At 36.8% G+C, this 23676-nt stretch overlaps 1 protein-coding gene across 23 annotated transcripts in view; it reads right to left on the bottom strand.

The window, feature by feature from the left end:
- Positions 1-23676, bottom strand: part of SYNE1 (spectrin repeat containing nuclear envelope protein 1) — a 518258-nt gene that overhangs the window by 355360 nt on the left and 139222 nt on the right. For 22 of the 23 annotated variants that reach the window (XM_074397242.1, XM_074397246.1, XM_074397241.1 and 19 more), the window contains 6 exons: positions 22355-22492; positions 20574-20738; positions 9106-9218; positions 8399-8567; positions 2230-2326; positions 1441-1643 (listed from right to left, as the gene is read on the bottom strand). In XM_074397242.1, coding sequence (XP_074253343.1) covers positions 1441-1643; positions 2230-2326; positions 8399-8567; positions 9106-9218; positions 20574-20738; positions 22355-22492 — 885 coding nt within the window. Of the gene's footprint in view, positions 1-1440; positions 1644-2229; positions 2327-8398; positions 8568-8628; positions 9063-9105; positions 9219-20573; positions 20739-22354; positions 22493-23676 lie in introns of those variants that run through there. The other variant, XM_074397262.1, reaches the window with a different exon arrangement.

Genomic DNA, 23676 nt, shown 5'->3' with positions numbered 1-23676 from the left:
AAATGTAAGACACCTACACATAACCTTCAGGCTACTAAATACTAGTGCCAGAATCATAAAAAAGGCATAATATACAAGGAAAGTATATAGCTTCCTTTTTTATTGTATAAATGTATGGGATACGAGTACAATTTTGTACATGAATAGATTGTGTGGTGGTAAAGTTGGGATTTATTCCCTTTTAAAGGAAGAATAGCTTTCTCTAAACATTTCTAAACAAATTTTTGACCTGTTACTTTTGATTTTTAAATTTCAGTGTAGTACATTAAGATAATTAGCAATCATGGACATAAACCATCGAAGAAAAAAACTAAGTATCTGGGTCGAGAGCACTTAATACAACACACTTTTTTGTTTGTTTAAGGGTTCACTCTTGGCAATGAAATAGTTTCCAACTCATTTTAAATAAAGTGCATGTGTGCACATGCACACACACAACACAAATCACAGTGAAAAACAAGGATACCAAAGATAATTCAAAATCCATTTCATAAGCCATCTGTGGGAGGACTTCCTACATGTATAAATAGATGAGAACACTTCTGTTTCTGGTGGTTATGTTCCTTTGGATCAAATTAACACATATGACATCTACTAGGGCACTGCCAGTCTAATTGGAAAAGCCAAAATATGTATGGGTACACAGTTACTGCCTCCCTCAGCTACATGAGCATATTTAATCTATATGAAATGTCGAATGGTAAAACATTTAAAAGTGATACATCTACTTGTACAAACAATAATAGATGAACTAATCTTGGATGGCATGCGGTAATTCTAGTGCGTGCATTTTTAGTATCACTTACATACAAGTTCATTTTCCACATAAAAATACCAGGCTTCCATTTGGAAGTATATAAGTGGAAATCAGTCCATTTCATGTGATATTTAAGTAAGTGACATTAACGTAAAATAGTAACTCTTGCAGGCACACACAGATACATACTTATAACTGGCCACAAAAGAAATCACTCCTACTTAGAATGAGACCCTTGCTTGAGGGTTAGTAGAATCCAAAACAGAATATCTAAAGAGGTACAAATGTCATGGTCCAGCTGTTCAGCTGGTGGATGCTGCCACATAGATTCAGTACTATGTGTTTCAGTGCTATGTGAAGACAAACCAAAGTTGTTTTCATCCTCTTTAATCAGGAAATCCATGAAGACTGGGGTCCTAGACACTCCCCTTCATAGACAGACTTTAGTGTAATGTAGCGCCCTCTCCTCTGCTGCCCATTGGATTTACTCAACCCTTCATCAGCTTCTATAAACAGTGCATTTATTGGCCTATTACTAACCTGAAAGTGCAACTTTTCAAGCAAAGTCAGGATTCTTGAGTCACACTTGCAAATATATGATACTCCCTAGTGAGCTCTGCTGTAAAAGTCTCTCGTGCTTGCGTGCATCAAATGCCTTTTCTTTTTGCATGAGCCATTCTTACCTTTTTGGCATTTTCTGATTGATTGAGCATTTTTTCAGCATCCTCTAGCCAGGCTTGCAGACTAGCCACTGTATTGCCATAGCGATCCCAGTTAGAGATCACTTCTTCCAGCATGCTCCTCACACTCCTAACTTCTACTGAGAGATTTCGCCACTGAGCAGTGGTTTCATTCATGAATTTCATTACATTCTCAGCTTCCTCCACTGAAACAGAAAAAAAAAATATAATCCTTATTTTATATTTTAAATCCTCCATACCTTTTTTCCTGTGGTCTTATACATTGGTTTGCAATAATATACATCAAAGATGCCAGAGTTCATTTTCAACAAATATAACAGACATAATTACACATGGAAAACAAATGTATTTTACAAATTACATCTGTACATTAATTAATTTCTCATTTACTTGATTGTTAATACTCAAGTTATTCTATGCTTTTGACTTTAATACTTAGAATTGAAGGTAGCTTGAAAAATTGTAATTTAGAAAACAAATGCTTGTTATCTTTTAGAAGAACACACACACACACACACACATACACACATACACACACACACACACAGAGAGAGAGAGAGAGAGAGAGAGAGAGAGAGAGAGAGAGTATGATTATGCAGCTCAGGCACTGTACAAAGCACAAGGAACTGAAGCCAGTATGTGTTCTCTTGGCCAGTGGCAAGGTGACACAAAAATTCCATGCAGAGAAAGAATGATCTGATCAGATAGAAATCTGTAGGCGCTAAATTCTACTGCAGTCTACATTGCAACAAATTCTGTAGTATGTTTTACCTGAACCATCTGCTTTGATATACATTTCGGCTGTCTGTTTCAAGATCTGGTATGTCACTTCATATTGTTCAAAGAACTTGCTATTTTCTATAAAAGACTAGAAAAGGAGGAATGGTTAGAAGATAGCAAACATTAGGCTCATATAAAATTCCAAAGCCAATTTTCTTCAGTATAGCTATAAGCATAGTTTACCCAAATTTGCTAATCTCACTCTTTTTGAAAATATAAACTTAATTCCACTGCTACAAATTACCTAAAATCATTCTGAACACATAAATTGATTCCACGCTTTTGATTCTAACCCAGTACGAGATTGAGAAAATATTCTATTTCTTCACCATCCAAGGGTTTGCTTTTTGAAGAGACAGAAATTTTGCTAGAGAACTTGGGTCTAACATTTAGAAAGCACTAAATTTAGAAGAACATTTTAAAGTGTCCCACTGTGTTTCAGCTGTGGAATTCTGTTGCTCTTTGAACATTAATCCTGGTGAATGACTGCTCTGAGGAACTCCAGATTATAAATAAATGGCACAGTGCACAAATACTCTCCTTAAAATAAAAAGTAAGTAGGCTGGGAGTGGTGGCTCATGCCTCTAATCCCAACACTTCAGGAGGCTGAGGCAGCCAGATCACCTGAGGTCAGGAATTCAAGACCAGCCTGGCCAACATGATGAAACCCCATATCTACTAAAAATACAAAAATTAGCCGGGTGTGGTGGCATGTGCCTGTAGTTCCAGCTACTCAGGTGGCTAAGGCAGGAGAGTTGCCTGAACCCTGGAGGTGGAGGTTGCAGTGAGCCAAGGTTGTGCCACTGAACTCCAGCCTGGATGACAAAGTGAGACTCCATCCAATAATAATAATAGCAAATAAACTAAAAGTAAGTAGAAAAATGTAAAATAACTGCATACACTGGCAAATGGATACTATAAAATTGAGAATACACAGAAAAGTCTTTATGTAAATTTTATTATTGTTCACTTCAAGAAATATAAAATAATGCCCGTTTCAAAGATTATTCTCACTTCTCTAAAGTAGAGAACTGATGCAATTATAGCTAACAACATATCACCAAAGGCTCTTTAATTTCTTGTAATATTATAATGAGTTCCTGTGATTTGAATCTATTAAAATACTTGATAAATGTCACTGTCATAAATACAAAATTAGCCTTCAAAAACGAGCTGATTTTTTGTATAGCACGCTGACGAATGCTTAATATGGAGTTGCAAGACACTTTTGTGCAGAGGAAACATTATTATTCATAAAGCAATTTCATAGAAATCTCTAGATCGTTTTTACTGTTAAAGTTTATCTATTTTGAGGTAACACTTAAAAATTGTATATATAACAAATTTTATATCATTTTATGTATACAAAGCATTTACTTATAAATTAATTATTCTTCAGGGATAAAGTGAATAGAGAAAGCTGTGAGCTGGAATAAGAGGCTCCATGATGAATACAACATTCAATAACTTTCATTGGCTTTATTTTATTTGTTTGAGAATAAAGAAAGACAATAATATTCTGATTAATTCACTATTTATTCTTATATCTTTTTATTACAACTCAGTTGGGAAAAGAATAATTTACTAGAATTTCAATTGTGAGTAACTTAACTAAACAACCAAATCATTATTTGATCAAAAATTGAAAATTATACCTAATGTTCAAGATACTGTGTAAGAAATTGAAGAAATAATTATATTTGGCAAAGTTTAAAAAAGAGTCTGCATTTAATATTGATGCAAATTTCAGGAAGCTAATAGCAAAACAATTGTTCTAAGTGTCAAAGAATGGGAAATAGTTGCTTGCGGTGCACAGGAGTACTTAAATATGCTTTTGCTAGAGTAGCTTACAAAATAATTAAAAATAAACAAGTGAGAAAAGCTAATTTCCAATTTAATTTTTGGTCCAAGAGGCAGGGAAGAAGGAAGAATGATTTCAGAAAGAATGTTTTATCAATGCTGTAGACACTCATTAATATATTTTTGAACTTTGCTATTAGCAAGACTGGATGATTAATTTTAAAAGAAAGATTCCTATTTTTAATTTAAATTTTTATTGGTCCATTTAACTTGGTCCATTTTTTCTGAATATGGAATAAATGCATTTAGCAATATGGATTATTTTGTCTATTGAATCACTTTAGCAGAACTGCTAAATCTCCATTGTACTGTAAGTGATTTAGACACACCTCTCAGAAAAATGCAAAAGTAAATAAAAATGCATGTTTAAAATAATATCAGGATTCATTTATTTCTTTCAAAATAAGATTGAAATTTGGATCCCAAGTTCAGCAAATAAGCCAGTTTAGTCAGAGGACTTTTAAATTGATGGTACCTCAAGAAAAGTAAGTGGCATACTTATTTTTGGTATTTAATTTTAGTGTTAGTGAATGCATTTCTACTTTCACAAGATGGGTATAAATATAATAAATATGAAGCTCATCAGTTTCACTTGAATGGAACTACACCAGATAATTTGAGATAATTAAAATGAACATTAAGGAGTGGTTTTTATCAACTATTTACATTAAATTATGAACAATAAAATGAATATTCACATTATGTTGCATTCATACAGTCCACAGTTTCAAGAGCTCTTTTTTGTCTTTCATGTGAAAGATTGAAATATTAGCCTCCTTTTTTCATAGTGCATTGTGAGCATATGTTTTGGTCTTTGTCAACAATTTTGACAGCAAGAACTAAACGAATTATCGTTTGATTTGCATTACAGCATGTAATCACTTACCAATGGCTGTGCCCTAAATTAATGACAACAAGTATTTGTGAAGTATTATCCAAGAATTCTTTTTTTTTTTTTTTTTTTTTTTTTTTGAGACGGAGTTTCGCCCTTGTTACCCAGGCTGGAGTGCAATGGCGCGATCTCGGCTCACCGCAACCTCCGCCTCCTGGGCTCAGGCAATTCTCCTGCCTCAGCCTCCTGAGTAGCTGGGATTACAGGCACGCGCCACCATGCCCAGCTAATTTTTTGCACTTTTAGTAGAGACGGGGTTTCACCATTTTGACCAGGATGGTCTCGATCTCTCGACCTCGTGATCCACCCGCCTTGGCCCCCCAAAGTGCTGAGATTACAGGCTTGAGCCACCGCGCCCGGCAAGAATTCTTTAAGCACTCACTAGCTGCATATCTGAGCTAGGAAGCACATTCTCTTTCTCTAACACTTAAAAAAAGTATTCTTTCTTTTTTGCAGGATGAATAAGTCTGATTTGAGAATCACAACTGAGAAAAAGATAATTATGGAAACTGTATGGCCCGAATATTACTTTGGTTATTACATGATGTAGCAGCATGTGGCTTATTATAATACATTTTTTTTGAAACAGGGTCTTACTCTGGAGCTCAGGCTGAAGTGCAGTAACAAGATCATAGCTCACTGCAGCCATGAACTCCAGGGCTCAAGTTATCCTCCTGCCTCAGCCTCCTGAGTGGTTGGAACTACAGGGGCACACCATGACACCAGGCTAAATTTTCATTTTCATTTTTTTTTTTTTTTTTTTTTTGTAGAGACAGGGTCCCACTATGTTTCCCGAGCTGGTCTGAAACTCCTGGCCTGAAGTGCCTCTTACATCTAAGCCTCCCAAAGTGCTAGGATTACAGGTGTTTGTGAGGTGCTGCTCCCAGCCCTTTTTTGGTGGGGGCGTGTGGGTTGGAAACCAAGGAAAGAATTGCATTTACAAAACTGACTTTTGTTAATTTGTGATTTTATTTGAAAGTCTTCAGGCTCTTTGAAATAGCCTGTTCCAAAATGAATGATTTTTCATAACACTCTAAAAGGATAAAAAATGCTCTATGAGGTGTTAACATAGAAGGAAAAAAGTATATGTCAGTCTTTGTTCCCTAGAAAAATTCCTACTATTTTATTATTATTATTGTTATCATCATCATCATTATTAAACATCTAGGAAAGACTAAGTCTTCTAGAAATTAAGTTATTCACAGACACACGGGTACTCAGTAGCTAAACCATGACTAACCACATTTGTAGTGACTGGTATCTGCACTTTATCAGTTTCTCCTCTCCCACAACCATGCTGTCTCATACACAAATGACAGCAACTCTCAGGCTTTGACGGTACACTTACAGGTATATAAGTGTAAGATATTGTCAAATATGAACCGATATTAAACAGAACTAATATTTATGTGAATTACATTCTTTACACGATGAAGACATAAGATGTCATATCTATGGTTTGGCCTTTTATGTTAACATTTTTTTTTTCACAATTTTTTTAGATCATGATATTCAGCACTTAAGCTCAAGGGTTTTTGATTTGGAAAGATATGAATTCAATTTCTGATTCCACACTTTACCACCTGGAGCATGTGCCACCAGGAGTATGTGACTTGAGCCTATGAAGCCTCAGTGCTTTTGCACTGGCTCCTTGGTATCCGAAACAATGTGAAAACCCCAGCCTGTAGGGCCATCACTGAGATAAAAGATGATGCATGTGAAATACTTGGCACATGGGAAATGTTCCATACTCCATGGTTATCAAAACTATTAAGCAAAAAATACCTTAAAATCCTTTATGAAAAAGAAATATGAGTGTTAGGTAGGCATTCTTCAGTAGCAGATGAGACTATTAGGAAATGTTCATTAAAGCATGCTGTGTATTTAGGATAAACAGCAATTTTATGAATAGTTGTGAAAGTTAAAAAGCAGTTTGGAAGTAGCAGCTGAGTGAACTTGTCTTTAACTTTAGGCAGAATACTAATGTTTTTATCATTAATAATAATTCTCTATTCACGTATCATTTGAGAAAATCAAAAAGAATTATTAATATCATTGTGTTGGAACATTCACCTGGTGGAATGGTCTTATTAGCTGTTTAAATCTGACTGATTCGCTGTTCTGAAATAGCCAGAACAAAGACTGTATCTGGCATAATTAACTACTGGGCTCAGAGGGTATCATTTGGCATGACCAAATCTGAAAATATACATGCATATTTGTATTTTATATTTGAAGAACCAATGTAATTGCTTGAATCTAAAATTCTAGGTTTTTCATAACTTGCCAAACTAACTAGAAATGAATAAAGGAACATAACAGATTTTGCATTTGGGGACAAATGTTTCCTAGACAATTTTAGTATAGGGAAAGATCTTACTGTAAAGCAGTTAAATCATTTTTTTTCTCAACTACATGTTGTTCACTCATCACAGAAAATGAAACTGAAATGTAACAAGATAGATTCTGGTTCTAAGATGCCTCAGTGAGAATATGGTTTCAGTAAGTATTTCAGGCAGAACATGTTATAGAGTCACTATGACTAATCAAGTTATAAATGGGCTTATATTTTAAAAGTTCATTGATTTATCATAGAATTTGTATTTAAACACAAATGAAACAGTACAAGACTAAAATACCTATTAATATTAATTTTGTGAGCAAATTTGCATTGAAAATTAATTTGTAGGAAGGGCATGTTTAATTAACTAAGAAATAACCTGTCTTTAGTAACTATAATGCATTAATTACATGTAAGTGAAAACTGCTAGTTACAGAGCAGCCAAAATCTTTCATTGATGCAGGTCTATGATCCTGGTAGACATAGAATTATCTATATTGATAGCTGAAAATATGAGATAATCTTTAAAAATTAAGTTGGTACAGAGATTTATTGACAAAATTTTACTTTTCCTGGATGCACACAAGGGTCAATGAAGCTCAGGGAATGACAATAAAAAAGAAACCGTGGACACAATCTAAAAAAAAAATAGTTCCCGTTTGGACACTTGAGAATTGTTCTAAACTAGTCAAAACTGAATTTTAAAAAACATGAAGGTAATCTTTAAGTATTTTAATTTAGTTTAAATGGTGACCTCCAATAAAAAATGTAGGTATGCAATACAAAAACTTTTTTTAAAAAATCAATAAAGCCAGTCAGGATGGTCCTGTATAATTAATGCAGCACAGCCTTTCTAAACTAGGGGATTTAAAATAATCAAATACCAAAGAAATAGGTTTAGGATTTCAGATAATTCTGAAAAGCTCATAAACTTATATCTAACACACTTAACTCACAGCTATCTTTATGTTTAAATTCAAGATTAAAACAACAGCGTCAAAGTAACCGAACAGTGTTGCTAAATCCATGGCTCATCGGAATTCTCTGTCAAAGGACCGGGGACTTACCACGTAGTTCTGTAGAAGCTGCTCCACTGACTCTCTCCTCCCATACTTAATGATCCAGGACTTCAGCTTTGACTCTGCAAGAACCAGCAGTGAAAGCAGACGGTACTTTAATTCTAAAAATTCCATTTTCATTAGGTGTAGCTCTGATGTGGAGGAAACAAAATGAAACCTAGAAATAAAACAGGGAGAATTTATAGAATGTAACTAATAGTAACAGAACCGATGCTTACTTAACCTGTTACATGACAGCCTTAAATAGAATGCGGCCACAAGCTCTTCTAACTCTGGCTGATGATTTTCTGGAGATCTGCTTTCTTTTCTAGCTCTGGATTTAAAAGCAAAACATGAATGATTGAAGTCTTTGATTTGGTTTTTTCCCCTGCCAACACATCTCTCGTCTGTTTCTTTTATAAGCTGTTTTTGCAATATTACATAATGTTCCTTACAGTACTGAACAAAAATACAGCCTATGAAGAAACCATTTCTGTGATTTCCAGGCTGCAGATAAATTCAGGTTCAGTCTTTTCAGTTAATAATATATTAGAATGTTGGCATTCTCAGCATACGTTACGGGAGTCCACTTTCTATTTACCAAAGGTAAGCTTCTCTGTTAAAAATAAAATCATGAAAAAAAAAAAAAAAAAGAAATGTAAAAAGCATCCATCTGGCATTTTAAAAACAGACTTCATTTAAATACATTCTCTTACCTCTCAGCCATGTCCTCTAATTGATCAGGTGGCACTGGAATCCCGTTAACAGACCTAGTCCGGTAGATTTCATGGAATGCTCTTTTGTGGGCATCTGTGTTTTGAAGCAGATCCTAGGATACAGTTTTAAAAAAATAAAAAATGAAAAACATGTTTCACAGAGGACTAAGGAGCATGAATTCCAGCCTTCACCGATGAGTCAATGTATTCAACAATTTGATCCTGCTGCCACATTCAGAGGCAGCTTACCTTGAACAGGAGCTCTTACCTTGAACAGGAAGTGGGTGCTTGTACTTAAAACACTATGCTGGAACTGCATCTAATAATTATGCATCTTTTAAACACACATGACACTTGCACAGCAATGCATTCAGACATTTTAAAGGCACATGAGCAAAGGAAAATGTAATTACTGCTATGAAACGATTTTGGTATTTTTCGCCTTTCTAGATTTTGGATATGCTGGTTTTTAAAGGCTTAAAACTAAGCATGACAAATTGAAACCTTTGATGGCAAAAGGCATTAGGCTTTCTACTGTTATTTTATTTTGAATGCATGCAGACTATTATAAATTGATATTTTCTTGCTATCTAAAGTCAATCATAATACAATATGTTTTGAAATGCCCTTTTGGTTAGAAAATTTCAAGCAAGTGCAGGAAATGCCCTATAGGTAACACAGTGGGAAAATTAAATGTGATGTTAATAAATATTCATTATAGACTGTATAGAACTCCACAGGTTTGATTCATTTATTTATGTTATTTGAATCTTTTGATGTATTTGCTGTTTTTTTGATGAAAAAAATAAAAACTAGCCTAAAATAAAAAGAGACACACTTGAGGGAGGGACACGTGAAGACTTTTCTATTATAAATTAAAACATTAGGGTTTGTATGTGCTTGTCTATGCATGCCATTTTAACATGGTAGAAAAACCTTAGGGCCAAACTATTTCTATTCTCATATATTTCACTACTATCACATTTTGACCTGCTCTGACTGTGTAGGTAAGTGCAAAGATATTCATAAGTCATGTGTGCCTCAAGGAAGGGTACTATGTGAAGCCAAGAGCTCATCACAAGAGAACAGATATCAAATGAGTGATTTTTACAGCAGCTATTGATGAGTATTCTAGCCATTCTCTACCTCCTTTATTACATGCAGACACATTTCTGTAGCTTATGGTTCTGGCTGAAACTTTCCCAAGTGACTTCAGAGCACACTTGGAGCTCTCACCCCAGCTAGCTCTAATTTGTGACTGTTTTTAAATATCAACTATCCTGAAAAAGTGTGTACAAGCTATCCAAACAAAGAGAAACATTTTCATCCATATAATAAAAGAATGTCTTCAGTTGGCATGATGTCACTGATTCCTCTGAAAGGTCTTCTCGGTATAAAGCAGCTAGATGCTGGGCAAAATATATGATTTTAATTCACCATGCTGGTTTCATAGGAAGTAAGTGAACTATTTTAGGTCCCCCATTCTCAGTAAAACATGACCCCAAAACGAGATCACAGACGTAGGCAAAAAACAAATAGAAAAATCCAGATTGTCCTGGACAAATATCTACACCATTGCTGAGAGAGACTGAGTCTTGGAATATGAACAGGGTAAGGACACTAAAACAAGATCTCTTTCATTTAGTCAGAACCCTCAATGAGGGCTAACATGGCCAGGTTATTAGCAAATGCAAATACAGTAAGAGGAAAGCAGAGATCAACAACCACAGGAAACAAGCCACCATGAATGAGAACCAGCAGAAACAACAAATTTATCATGCTAGAAAAATGTCAATAATTTAATATTTGACAACAACATTATGTAAGATAAAAAGGAGAGTGGTCTGGTTAAAGTATTTCCAATTCGTTATATTGATTAAGAGGGGGTTAAGATATTGATTAGCTTTCAATTTTGTTAAGTATCTAACAAAATTCAAGGGCAATCATACTGTACAACTAGAGTTTATAACTTTCATGCCCGTATAATAAATAAAGCCATGGAATAAGAAAAATGAGCAAGGAAACAAAAAGTAAAATCTCCTTAATCAACTTATAAATAGCACAAAAGTAGAAAAGAAGAAAAAGTAGAGCAAATAGAAAGCAAACACTTAGATGCTAGAAATAAATTCAAGGATATCAATAATAATAAATAAATGTGAATAATGTAGAAATTTACTAGTTACAAGACAGAGACTTTCAGATTGGAAAAACAAACAAAATAGATTTATCTGCTTTTTTCAAAAGATACACCTAATCATTAAGAACATGGATAGGTTAAAATTAATAAAATGGAACATATGTCAGGCAAATAGTAAGAGAAATGTGATATAAATGTATGAATACCAGACAAAATGGATTTCAGAACAGAAGCATTATAAGTACAGACACTCCTTGACTCACAACGGGGTTATGTCCCAATAAACTCATTGTAAGTTGAAAATAGTGTAAGTCAAAGATGTGTTTAATACACCTAAACCAACCAAACATTATAGCTTAGCTTCATCTACATTAAATGTACTCAGAACATTCACACTCACATTAGCCTACAATTTGGCAAAATCATCTAACACAAAGCCTATTTTATAATAAAATGTTGACTATGTCACATAAGAGTATGGTATCACATCATTGCTAAATGTAATATTACTTTTGCACCATTGTAAAGTGAAAATTGTAAGTTGAATCACTGTAAGTTGGAAACCATCTATAATTAATAGCATAAAGATTAAACTTTCAATTTGCTGGAGGATGATATGTTATTCCTGAACTTGAACATGCCTATTAAACTCCGAACTATATAGAGCAAAACGGATAGAACTGTAAGGAGAACCTAAAACATCAGCCTCACTGTGGGACTTATCAACATGCCTCTCTAAATGAGACAGAGCAACGGAAGAAGCGTTATAGCACAATGTGATAGGGAAAATGTGGTACATATACACCATGGAATATTACGCAGCCATCAAAAACGATGAGTTCACGTCCTTTGTAGGGACATGGATGAACCTGGAAACCATCATTCTCAGCAAACTGACACAAGAGCAGAAAATCAAACACCGTATATTCTCGCTCATAGGCGGGTGTTGAACAATGAGAACACATGGACACAGGGAGGGGAGCACTACACACTGGGGTCCGTTGGGGGGAAATGGGGGAGGGGCGGGGGGGTGGGGAGGTAGGAAGAGATAGCATGGGGAGAAATGACAGATACAGGTGAGGGGACGGAAGGCAGCAAACCACACTGCCATGTGTGTACCTATGCAACAATCTTGCATGTTCATCACATGTACCCCAAAACCTAAAATGCAATAAAAAAAAAAAGTAAAAAATTTAAAAAAAAAAAAAAAAGAAAGGATAGGGCTGCAGGAATGGCCTTTGTAAGAACTTTTGGTGTTTCGGTAGTGGAAGCCAGTGGAAATTTTGAGCAGATTGGTGAAATTATTTCAGCTGCATTTCACTGTGGTGATCCTTCTGAAAATACCCTCTCCTCTATACGTTTGCTTCCCATTGCTTCTAAGCCAACACTGTAGCTGGATTTCCTCCAACTTCACTGGTTGCTCCTTCTCAGACTTTTACTGGTTCTTCTACTATTCAATCTCTTAATACTGGATTCCCTCCAGATCAGTCCTTGGTCTTTTTCTCTTCTCTGTATATACTTCTTTATTTAATTTCTCCAGTCTCAGAGCTTTAAACATCCCTCCATATGCCAGTGATTCTGCATTTTTATCTCCAGGGTGTACTTCTCTCTTGAGCTCTCTTACCTATTGCCTACTCCACATGTCCTCTTCGATGAGAAATAGACTCAACATGCCCCAGACTGAATTCCTGATCTCTCCTCCAAAACTCACTTCATTGTCTCCTATTCTTAATTGATAGAAACTCTGTTTTTTTTTAGTTATACCGCCCCAAAATCATAATGTCATTTATGACTCTTCTTCTCTCATAGAATGTATCTAATGCTGAAAATTGTTCTGCCCTCAAAATGTATCTGGAATCTGTCCATTTCTCACTATCTCTACGGCTGCTGCTTCCCTGGTTCAAGGCACTCAAACTGGTACCTATTAAAATGGTACCCTGGCTTCCACTCTCCATTCGTAACCCAGTCTATTCTCACACAGCAGCCCTATCATGAAAATACTGTCATTCCTTTGCGAAAAAAAAAAAATGGGGCTGGGTGCCATGATTCATGCATGTAATTCTAGCACTTTAGGAGGGCAGGCAGATCGCTTGAGCCCAGGAGTTTGAGACCAGCTTGGGCAACATGGTAAAACTCCCTCTCCAAAAAATAAAAAATTAGCCGGGTGTGGTGGCCCATGCCTATAGTCCTACCTACTCTACTCGGGAGGCTAAGGTGGGAGGATCACTGGATCCTGGGAGGCAGAGGTTGAAGTGAGCCATGATCACACCACTACACTCCTGCCTGGGCAACAGAGTGAGACCCTTTCTCAAAAAAAGAAAAAAAAAAAGAAAAGAAAATGGATGAAAAAAGAAGGTTAGAACATTGTAGACCAAATCAATAATGCCAAAGTGTGATTAAGGAAAAGCGAGGAGGTACAAAGAAACAATATTGGAGAAATACATATAAACAAAGAAAATAATATACAGAATACATAAACAATATTTTGAACAATTTTGTGCTAATAATTCTGAAGACTTAGTTAAATGCACACAGTTTTACGAAGTATGCATTATCAAAATTGACCCAATTGCAATCTTGAGAACCTGAATATGGGGAGACAACAGTGAAAGAAAACAATAATTCCCACCTTTATGGAGTTGACATTATAGTGCAGAAAATCAAACAAAAGATAAGATACATTATTCAAATAGGTAACAGTTGAGATGATGATAAAACCTAAAAAGAAACATCAAACAAGAAAGAGGAAGGGGGAGTTTGGGGGAAGCTGTAATTTCAAAAGAGGTGGCAAGAAAAGGGTTGATGGAGGGGACATTTTAGTAAAGGCCTTGAAGAGATGAAGAAGACTGTAATGGGATTATCTGTAAGAGGATGTTTCAGACTGAGGAACAAGAACACTCCAGAAAAATGGCAAGGGTAAAGACCTCAAGACAGGGAATGTGCTTGTCTGTTTGATGTCATCTTTTCAATGACGTTTCACTGACTACCCTATTTAAAATTGCAATGACACCTAATACCCCCTGTCCTTTTACTTTCTAACCTAAATTTTCTTTTCTTTTCTTTTCTTTTTTTTTTTTTAAGACAGAGTTGCACTCTTGCTGTCCAGGCTGAAGTGCAATGGTGCAATCTTGGCTCAATACAACCTCCGCCTCCTGAGTTCAAGCGATTCTCCTGCCTCAGCCTCTCGAGTGGCTGGGATAACAGGCATGCACTACCACATCCGCTAATTTTGTATTTTTAATAAAGATGGAGTTTCTCCATGTTGGTCAGGCTGGTCTTTAACTCCTGACCTCAGGTGATCCACCCACCTTGGCCTCCCAAAGTGCTGAGATTATAGGCATGAGCCACCATTCCCAGCAAATTTAATTATTTTGTATGTTTGTTACTTTTACCTGCCTCCTCTGACTAGAAGGTATCTAAGGGCAGGGATTTTTGTCTGTTTTGCTCACAGATGTATCACAAATGCTTAAAACACTGCTTTGCATACAGAATGCTCAATAGATATTTGTTGAAAGATTAGAGAATACTAGAAAGGTACAGCTAGGGGAGTAAGAAGAAAACTTATGAGTGGCACAATCCTAGCTCACTCACTGCAGCCTTTAACTCCTGTGCTCACACAAGATAGATAGATAGATAGATAGATAGATAGATAGATAGATAGATAGATAATAGATAGATATAGATAGATAGAGATAGACAGATAGATAGATAGATAGATAGATAGATAGATAGATAGATAGATATTGTTTTGTTTTGTTTTGTTTTTGAGACAGAGTTTTGCTCTCGTTGCCCAGGCTAGAATGCAATGGCATGATCTCTGCTCATCACAACCTCCACCTCCTGAGTTCAAGTGATTCTCCTGCCTCAGCCTCCCAAGTAGCTGGGATTATAGGTACCTTCCACCATGCCATGCTAATTTTGAATTTTTAGTAGAGATGGGGTTTCTTCATGTTGGTGAGGCTGGTCTCAAACTCCCGATCTCAGGTGATCCACCCACCTCGGCCTCCCAAAGTGCTGGGATTACAGGTGTGAGCCACCACCCATGGCCAAATTTTCCTATTTTTTTGTAGAGACAGGGCCTCATTTTGTTGGCCAGGTTGGTCTCAAACTTCTGGCCTCGTGTGATCCTCTTGCCTTGGCTTCTCAACATGCTGGGATCACAAGTATGAGCCACCACACCCTAAAGAAAGTCTTACAAGGGAAAAGGAGTAACTATGTTAAATGTTTGCGACAGGTGAGGTAAGAAAACTGGGAACTGGCCATTGGGTGAGGAATGAGGCAAAGCCTGGTACACTTGGTGTGAGAGCATGGCAAGAGAAAAGCTTGACTGGAATTGGTTTTAGAAAGAATGAGAGAAGAGAATTTTGAAAGAAGAAAGAACATAGGCAATTCTCCCAAACAGCTTTGCTGTAAAAGGAAGGAGGAAAATTGGACAGTGCTGGGAAGGGAAATGGGGCTAAGAAAAAAACTTTTTAACATGAGTTAATAGCAGCATATTTGTATGTGGGTGAGAAGACTCCAATAGAGAAAGAAAGAGAAAATAATGTAGAAGGGAGGAAGGACAGGAATTACCTTTTGCAGAGAGGGTGGGATCTAATGTACACATGGAGATGCTGGCCTTGGCTCAGAGCACAGATGGCTCACCCATAGTAACAGAAGTGAAGGGAATGTATTCAGGCACAGATGCAAGTAGGTGGGTTGATGTGGCCGTGGGAGCTTGTGGAAATTCTTTTCTGATTGCTTCTATTTTCTCAAAGAAAAAGGAAGTAATGTCATCAGCTAAGAGTGAGGATGGGGAGGAGGTGTGGAAGGTTTGAAGAGACAAGATATGAAATAGTTGTCCCAGAAATGAGGAAGGAATGGAGTCGGGAAATGCCTTCTGATTGCCAGGCACCATGAAGGGCCCACTTGGGTTAGTCATCGCGCCTGGGGTTGTGTTTTTCCTCCAGCCACAGTCAGCTACATGTGTGTGGGCATGAACTAGGCAGAGACCTGGCTTTCAGTAGCATTGTGTTTTCACCAGGACAGTAAGACAAAGTTAAATGTTCACAAGGCAAGTGAGGATGTAGACAAGTGGGGCTTTTACATTGCATTTGAGCAGAGCACAAAGGGAAGAGGTAAAGAGAACAGGATGCAGGGAAAAGATGGTAGGGTAACAGATTATAGGGCACAGAGGAGATGAAGACTTGTCTGACTGGAGAGGAAGGTACTTGACAAAGAGCTTGTGAAGGGGTCCCATTTACTGGTGATGAGCATTCTAGGCTATGCCTGTGGAGTGAGTGGCTAGGGTTGGGTGTAGGACAGGATCCTGGGGGAAGAGGAGGTCAAGAACCTGAGAGGTCAGGATATTGGGAGGATCATCTATAGGTTACTGAAGTTACTAAGAATTATGCCATACATGGTCATCCAGGAAATAAAATCTTCAAGAAAGAAGGAAAAGTGATCCAGGTAGGGTTGGTAACTGCTAAGGATGAGTAGCAGGTGGCAGAGTCTGATGGCTACTTTCATGATTCCTTATGACTGAAAGCCTTTCTTTGCCAAAGCAATATGAAGAATAATAAATTAGCCAGTACAATCATCCTACAAGTATGATATGCCATAGCTTTGTGGTCACATTTTAAGCTTAGTGTTGAAGACAACTTGGATCATCAGCTATGTGAGCTTGGGAAAGTCACTTAACCTCTCCCTACCTACAGTTTCCTCATCAGCAAAAGAGGATAATAGTACCTGTCTCACATTTGTCATATTAACTGTTTGGTAAAAATCAAATACTTAGGACTCAAACCTGGTTAAGTCCTCCATAATAGTTAGCTGTGGTTACTGTCATTTTTTTCTAGATAACTGAACATTAGGGTAACTGGAAAATAGAAAAGATAATACAAGTACACTTTGTTTTGCAGAATAAATATGTTCATATATGTGTTCATGTATATATTATGTTCATATATATATTTATGATTCCTAAATTGTGATTTTCCCAATTTATTGTATCTCCAAGTGAGCCCAATATACCAGCACAAAGGTGTTATATCAAATCGAGGAACTGAGTTGGTGCCATTGAGGAAACTTACAATTTTTAGTTGTTTTAATAAGTCAAACTTGGCCAGGTGTGTTGGCTCACACCTCTAATCCCAGAACTTTGGGAGGCCGAGGAGGGCAGATCACTTGAGGTCAGGAGTTTGAGACTAGCCTGGCCAACATGGTGAAACCCTGTCTCAACTAAAAATACAAAAATTAGCTAGGTGTGGTGGAAGATACCTGTAATCCCAGCTACATAGGACACTGAAGCAGGAGAATTGCTTGAACCTGGGAAGCAGAGGTTGCAGTGAGCTGAGATCACGCCATTACATTCCAGCCTGAGAGCAACAGACTGGGCCTCCATTTCAATAAGAATAAGAATAATTCAAACTTTTCACTCTAAGGCTTAGCTTATTATAGGCTTCTAATATATATATTTTTTCAATGCATGAGAATTGATCTTAAAATTGACAATTTAATTGTTTTATGAGCTACTTTTAAGTACCCATGGCCAGGCATAGTAAAAGTTTCTTCCTCAATAAAAAGATAATTCTGATATTCACCATGAACCTGGTCTGAGCCCCTACCTACCTCTGCTTTTTACCTTTATCTCTTTATTATATTCCTTGGTTTTCTCTTTAGTCTGTTCCTTTCTGGGTTTTTGTTTGTTTGTTTGCCTCAGATAATCACTTTCTCCAACTCCTGCCCCTCTATCTATCCCTGATCCATTTCATTCCTAGTTTTTATGCCTTGTTCACCACGGCTTTGACATAGAAATTGTTCTAGCTGTATCCTTGGGGCTTGGCATAGGGTCTGTGTCTCTCTCTGTCTCTCAAGGAGCTAGAAGGGCTTATGAAGGGCCTGAAATAGTATAATCATTGAAATATACAGACAGCATGTGCATTGACCAACTTAGAACTCACTCCCCTGTGGGAGATGTTACTGCCTATAGTGTGCCTTGAATTAATATTTCTACAAACTCATAATTAGCTAGTAAATAGCCATTGCATTGTCAGACATTTTCTCTCTGGTGGGACATTTAAGACAAAGTTAAGAGTATTATATAAAGAACAATTGTGCAAATGTTTCTCAGACCTCTAGACTGGAGGTGCCACAAATGCCTAGACTTTTTCTGTGCCCCTCACCTGTTGCTCTGGAGGTAAAACCTACATGTAGTTGGGATATTTGCTACCATGTCTATCTGCTGAATTAACACATTTAACTGACAACTGATATGCATTCTACATTTTATTTAAAATTCCAAAGTGACTTCTTTTGTATCAAATATGTACATCAATTAAAATAGTTTTATATGTGGGTAAGAGGTACACTAGAATCCTAATCCCCACCGTTATGTAATATACTCATGTAACCAAAATGCACATGTGCCCCCTGAACCTAAAATTTAAAAATAAATAAGTAAAAGCTGGTTAAGGTAAAAAATAAAAGTTTAAATTATGTTTTAAACGAAAAAAATTATTGTATGTTATTTATGCTTACTTGCTAATTTACTAAAGAGGTTATTGTTTGTGTAATGCTGTTTTCACAAATTTCCCGTTTTCTTTTCTCTTTTTTTTTGAGACAGAGTCTCTCATCGCTGCCCAGGATGGAGTGCAGTGGTGCGATCTTGGCTCACTGCAACCTCCACCTCCCAGGTTCAAGTGATTCTCCTCTCAGCCTCCCAAGTAGCTGAGATTACAGATGCCCACCACCATGCCCAACTAATTTTTTGTATTTTTAGTAGAGATGGGGTTTCACCATGTTGGCCAGGCTGGTCTCAAATTCCTATCTCGTGATTCACCTGCCATGGCCTCCTACAGTGCTGGGATTATAGGCATGAATCACCATGCCCAGCCCCCTATTTTTAATATACTGGGGTGGTCTCAAATTTGACACGGCCCAGTTGTTTTTATGCTTTTGAGAAACCTTAACCTGACTCAATTCCAGGAAAATTCTTATGACTTGATCTTGTATGAGGCCTGAACTCTGGGTCCCTTACGGCACAGCTGCCCCCACTTTAGGGCACTAAGTCACAAACAAGCAGGCCCAGCTTTTATATGTGAGTATCTGCACAGATGGAGAAGACCCCAAAGTCAAGCTTTTACATCTGAGAAGCCAGATGACAGCAAGTTCAGTGTGTGTGTTTGTCTGTGTTGGTGGCTGGAGGAGGAGAGGAGCTAAGAGATAATCAGCAACTTGAAAATTGTCTGAAGGCATTGAGTATCGGAAAAAGCCAAGAGGAAACGGAGGCAGGAGCCTGAGTGACAGCCTCTGTAGACCATTAAACCTTGCTGTGGACATCTAGCTTGATGAGTTTGTCTGAGGTTGAGTCTGTTGAGTTGAAATGGCCAAGATCAGCAATGACATCACATCTCTATGTCTCTGTATCTCTAGCTCCAAAAGTAAAGCCCCAGAAAGGCATATAAGAAAATCTGTCATAAATTTACTTTATGATCTTGTCCAGAATATGGAAGTCTATTTCTTTGGGGTAATTTTTTTAAAATGTCAATAATTTGGCAGAAAATATATGTGAGCTATACATTGCCCATGTGTAGTTAGAAGTAGAAATCTCTGTTTTTCACATATGCAGTAATACCCCATCATACTACAGCAAATGAAGTATACAAACTGACTTGCATAAAATGCAAGATTGCGTTAATGTGATATTAACAAAAAACAGCATTTTTAGTTAGGCCTGTGCTATCACAAAACACAAAGAGGAAGCATTATTGGAAGTTATACCATATACAACGGACCATATATTAAGTTTAAAACGTCCCAAATTGCACATCCTGCACATGTGCTCTGGAACTTAAAAGTTCATAAAACAAAACAAAAAGTCCCAAATGACCAAGAGACCATCAAAGCCTAACCTCACCACTTCCTACAGCCTCCATTCCTTCTACCCCCACCCACCAGCACATAAGAACCTTTGCCTGCCTTCTTTTGAGAATGGAGGCAGAAATGAGGTCTGGAGCTAATGGCAAGCCACATTATTATGTAAATGCATACCATCTATGGGCTTATCTTTTGAAAAATAAAGTATAACAACAAAAATAGCAAAGATAGCTGCAGATGGAAAAAAATGCCACACAGTTATGGGAAATACCTCAGGAAATCAACCTACTGGGGTCATCATTAACCAGTGTAAGAAAGAAATATTCAAATTAGAGAATTCTAAGAAGATGTGACAACTCTGATCATGTAGAATGAATATTTGGGGGGTACCCACAGGGGCAGGTTGTAATTAGGCTACCTCTGAAGACCACGCTAGGGCTGTTATGCTGCAAAATTTTCCAACCAGGATTTTTACCTTATGTTGCTCAAGTTTCCGTTGTATTGTGTTTGCCGTTTCCTCGTGGACCTGCTGAATGGTTATTTCCTCTCTCAGGGCCACCTCTGCTCTGTACAGCCAGGCACCTATGGTGCCCAGAGGTGCCGGAAGAGATTTATCAAGCTGTATATGCCAATCACAGAGCTAAAATTTAAAAAGCAGAAAAATAAAATATCTTTAATACAGATGATAATTTATAAAATTACCCCTAAAGAATAGGAAACAAACATAAAGCTTTAAGTTAATGATTTCAGGCTAAGTTAATAAATATCAAATAAGCAAATGTCTGTGTTCTGAGATTGACACTTTAAGGATGGGGAGAACATAATAGTTACAGGCAAATTTTGAGGAAACTCAAAATACATCTTAAACATGGAAGAATACTATTAGAAGTGTAATCATTTTTCCTCTCAGAGGGATAGCATAAAGCACCACTAATTTTCAGTGTGGCTTTAGCTGAAAGGGGAAGGATCAGGTTTGCTAACATGTGTGGAGGATGCAGTAGTTAGATACCTGGCAGATGGGTATTTTGGTCGTCGGAATGAGAATCCCATTAACACCTCCCACATGATCAGAACAAGTCCAGAAAAATTAGGGTTATCTAAGCAGCTCCGGACAAAAATGAGTTTAAAGGATTCTTTCTATAATTCTATGATTGTCTACCCTTCTCTTCATCTGTTCCATTTTACCCAATCCTCAGACACATTTCCTAGCTTATTGGAATTCCAGGTGGGATGGGTTGAGGTGCTTAGGAACTAGCCTATTCTTTAATGGAGTCACTAGAAAAAAAATGAGATTATCCGAAAAAACTGGGCTGGGTGCAGTGGCTCACTCCTGTAATCCCAGAAATTTTAGAAGCCAAGATGGGTGAGATGCTTGAGTCCAGGAGTTTAAGACCAGCCTGGGCAATACAGTGAGAGCTCATCTCTACCAAAAAAAAAAAAAAAAAAAAAAAGAAAGAAAGAAAGAAAAGAAAAAAATTAGCCAAGCATGGTGGTGCACCCTGTGGTCCCAGCTACTTGGGAGGCTGAGGTAGGAGGATTGCTTGAACCCAGAAGGTTGAAGCTGCAGTGAGCTGTGATTGCGCCACTGCACTATTTAGCCTGGGTGACAGAGCAAGACACTATCTCAAAAGCAAAATAAAATAAAAATAAAAGACATATGGTAAGTTCAAGACAAATATTCTTATTAGTAGCAGAAGAGTTCCAGGTGTCTGAAATCTTGATCTTTAAGCATGAAGAATACGAATATGAAAGATACTAAGCAGTTTTTCTTCAGATTCGTGAACAATCGGATAAAAAGAGATGCTTGAGTTAAAGAATATAAAACTGCATGTAAATAAAGGAAGATTATTAAATGTTGATGAAACGTGGTTTTGGAACACAAGAAGTTGTTGTGGCTCCATTCTGGAGAATCTGCTACAAGACAAGAGGCACCTCTTCTAAACAATCCAGAAGAAAGTTGTATGAAGCATGAAGTGATCCAGATGGTCTCAAGATTTTAATCTATCATCTAGCCAATGGCTGATATCACATACGGGGGTCGGGGGGAGGTAAGGAAAGAAAATAGCGTTAAACCAAACACTTCCACTAACTACAGGAAAACTAGACAGGAGGCAAAGATTCTCACATAGTTAAGTTTTTCTAACCTAAGACAGAGACAGTAGAACCTGCTGTCATATCACTGTGTAGAAACAGATGATGAAAAATATTCTTTACTAAATTTATCAAGCCCTAATACAATTAATTGTGGGAACTTACCCTGGAGGACACTCTATCCCAAGATTGTTTTACCAGTGCTTGGTCAAGTGACAATTTTCCGTCTCTATGTAATGGTTGTATTAAATGTTCAATCTGTTTCCTTTTCATTTCATATTGAACTCTGAAGTGCTTAAATGACTAAAAGAGGAAAAACAGTAACAGTATGGCAACTAGACAAAAAAAGCAAAAGCAAAAGAAAGCACATTTCCTAAATAACAATCTTTTCTATTTGGATAACACTTAATATATGTTGTTGATAATAATAATGGTAGTCATTATACTAATAGCAGCTGCCATTCATCATCTGTGACATAGCTTGACCCTGTGCTAAGTGTTTTCTGCATATTATCCTCTTTGGTTCTCTCCACCACCCTGCAACATAGACATGCATTATTATTCTGAACCCCAGAAATGACTTATCAAGGACAAGTAGTAGAGGTAGGACTAAAGCTAGGATTTCTCATTTCTAGTAAAGTAATTTTTATACCAGTATATGTTTGTCAGGAAATCATAGTAAATAGGAGTATACATCTTCACTAATGATCAAGATAATTGCTTTTTTTCAACTACCAAACAATTTACAAATATAAATTGCATATATTGAAATAATGCAGAATTAAAGCTATCTGGATTTGTGTTTAAGTAAGCCTGCATAAAGAGGTTTACTTTAAAGGACCATGCTTACATGATAATCCTTTGCTTTAATTTCATGGTATTAAAATATTAAGTATGTCACAGTACAGTTGACATCAATTTATCCTATGTAGACTTAACTATAAGCTTAATGCTGACATTAAAATCGTTTTAAAGTTTTATATTTTATATGCGTTAAATTAACTCATCCTAAAATGTGACTCCAAATCTCAACATGAAATGAAAATATCATTAAAATGTGCAATTATGTTACAGAACAGGAGAACAGCCCTTACAAAAGCTAGCAGATAACACATCTAAAAGAATTTCAAAATTATAAACCAACATGTAAATTCACATGAAGAACACTGGGGGGAGATAGTGAATTAGAATTTTACCTACAAGTTTATCTTCCATTTTCTCTAACTGAATGGAATTTAAAAAATACTGAAACATAGGCCGGGTGCAGTGGCTCACACCTGTAATCCCAGCACTTTCGCAGGCCAAGGCAAGCAAATCACGAGGTCAAGAGATCGAGACCCTCCTGGCCAACATGGGGAAACCCCGTCTCTACTAAAAATCCAAAAGTTACTACTAATTTCTCCAATTAATCCACTACATTTTGGTATGAGATAAAAATATTAATTTTAATGTATTATTTTGGTGGTCTGTGTCTTATTTTTTCAATT

This window comes from Saimiri boliviensis, chromosome 4 (assembly GCF_048565385.1).
Source record: "Saimiri boliviensis isolate mSaiBol1 chromosome 4, mSaiBol1.pri, whole genome shotgun sequence".
In the NCBI taxonomy this organism is placed as follows: domain Eukaryota; kingdom Metazoa; phylum Chordata; class Mammalia; order Primates; family Cebidae; genus Saimiri; species Saimiri boliviensis.
Note: the sequence above shows the minus strand (reverse complement) of the source record. Positions and strands in the feature narration are given on the sequence as shown.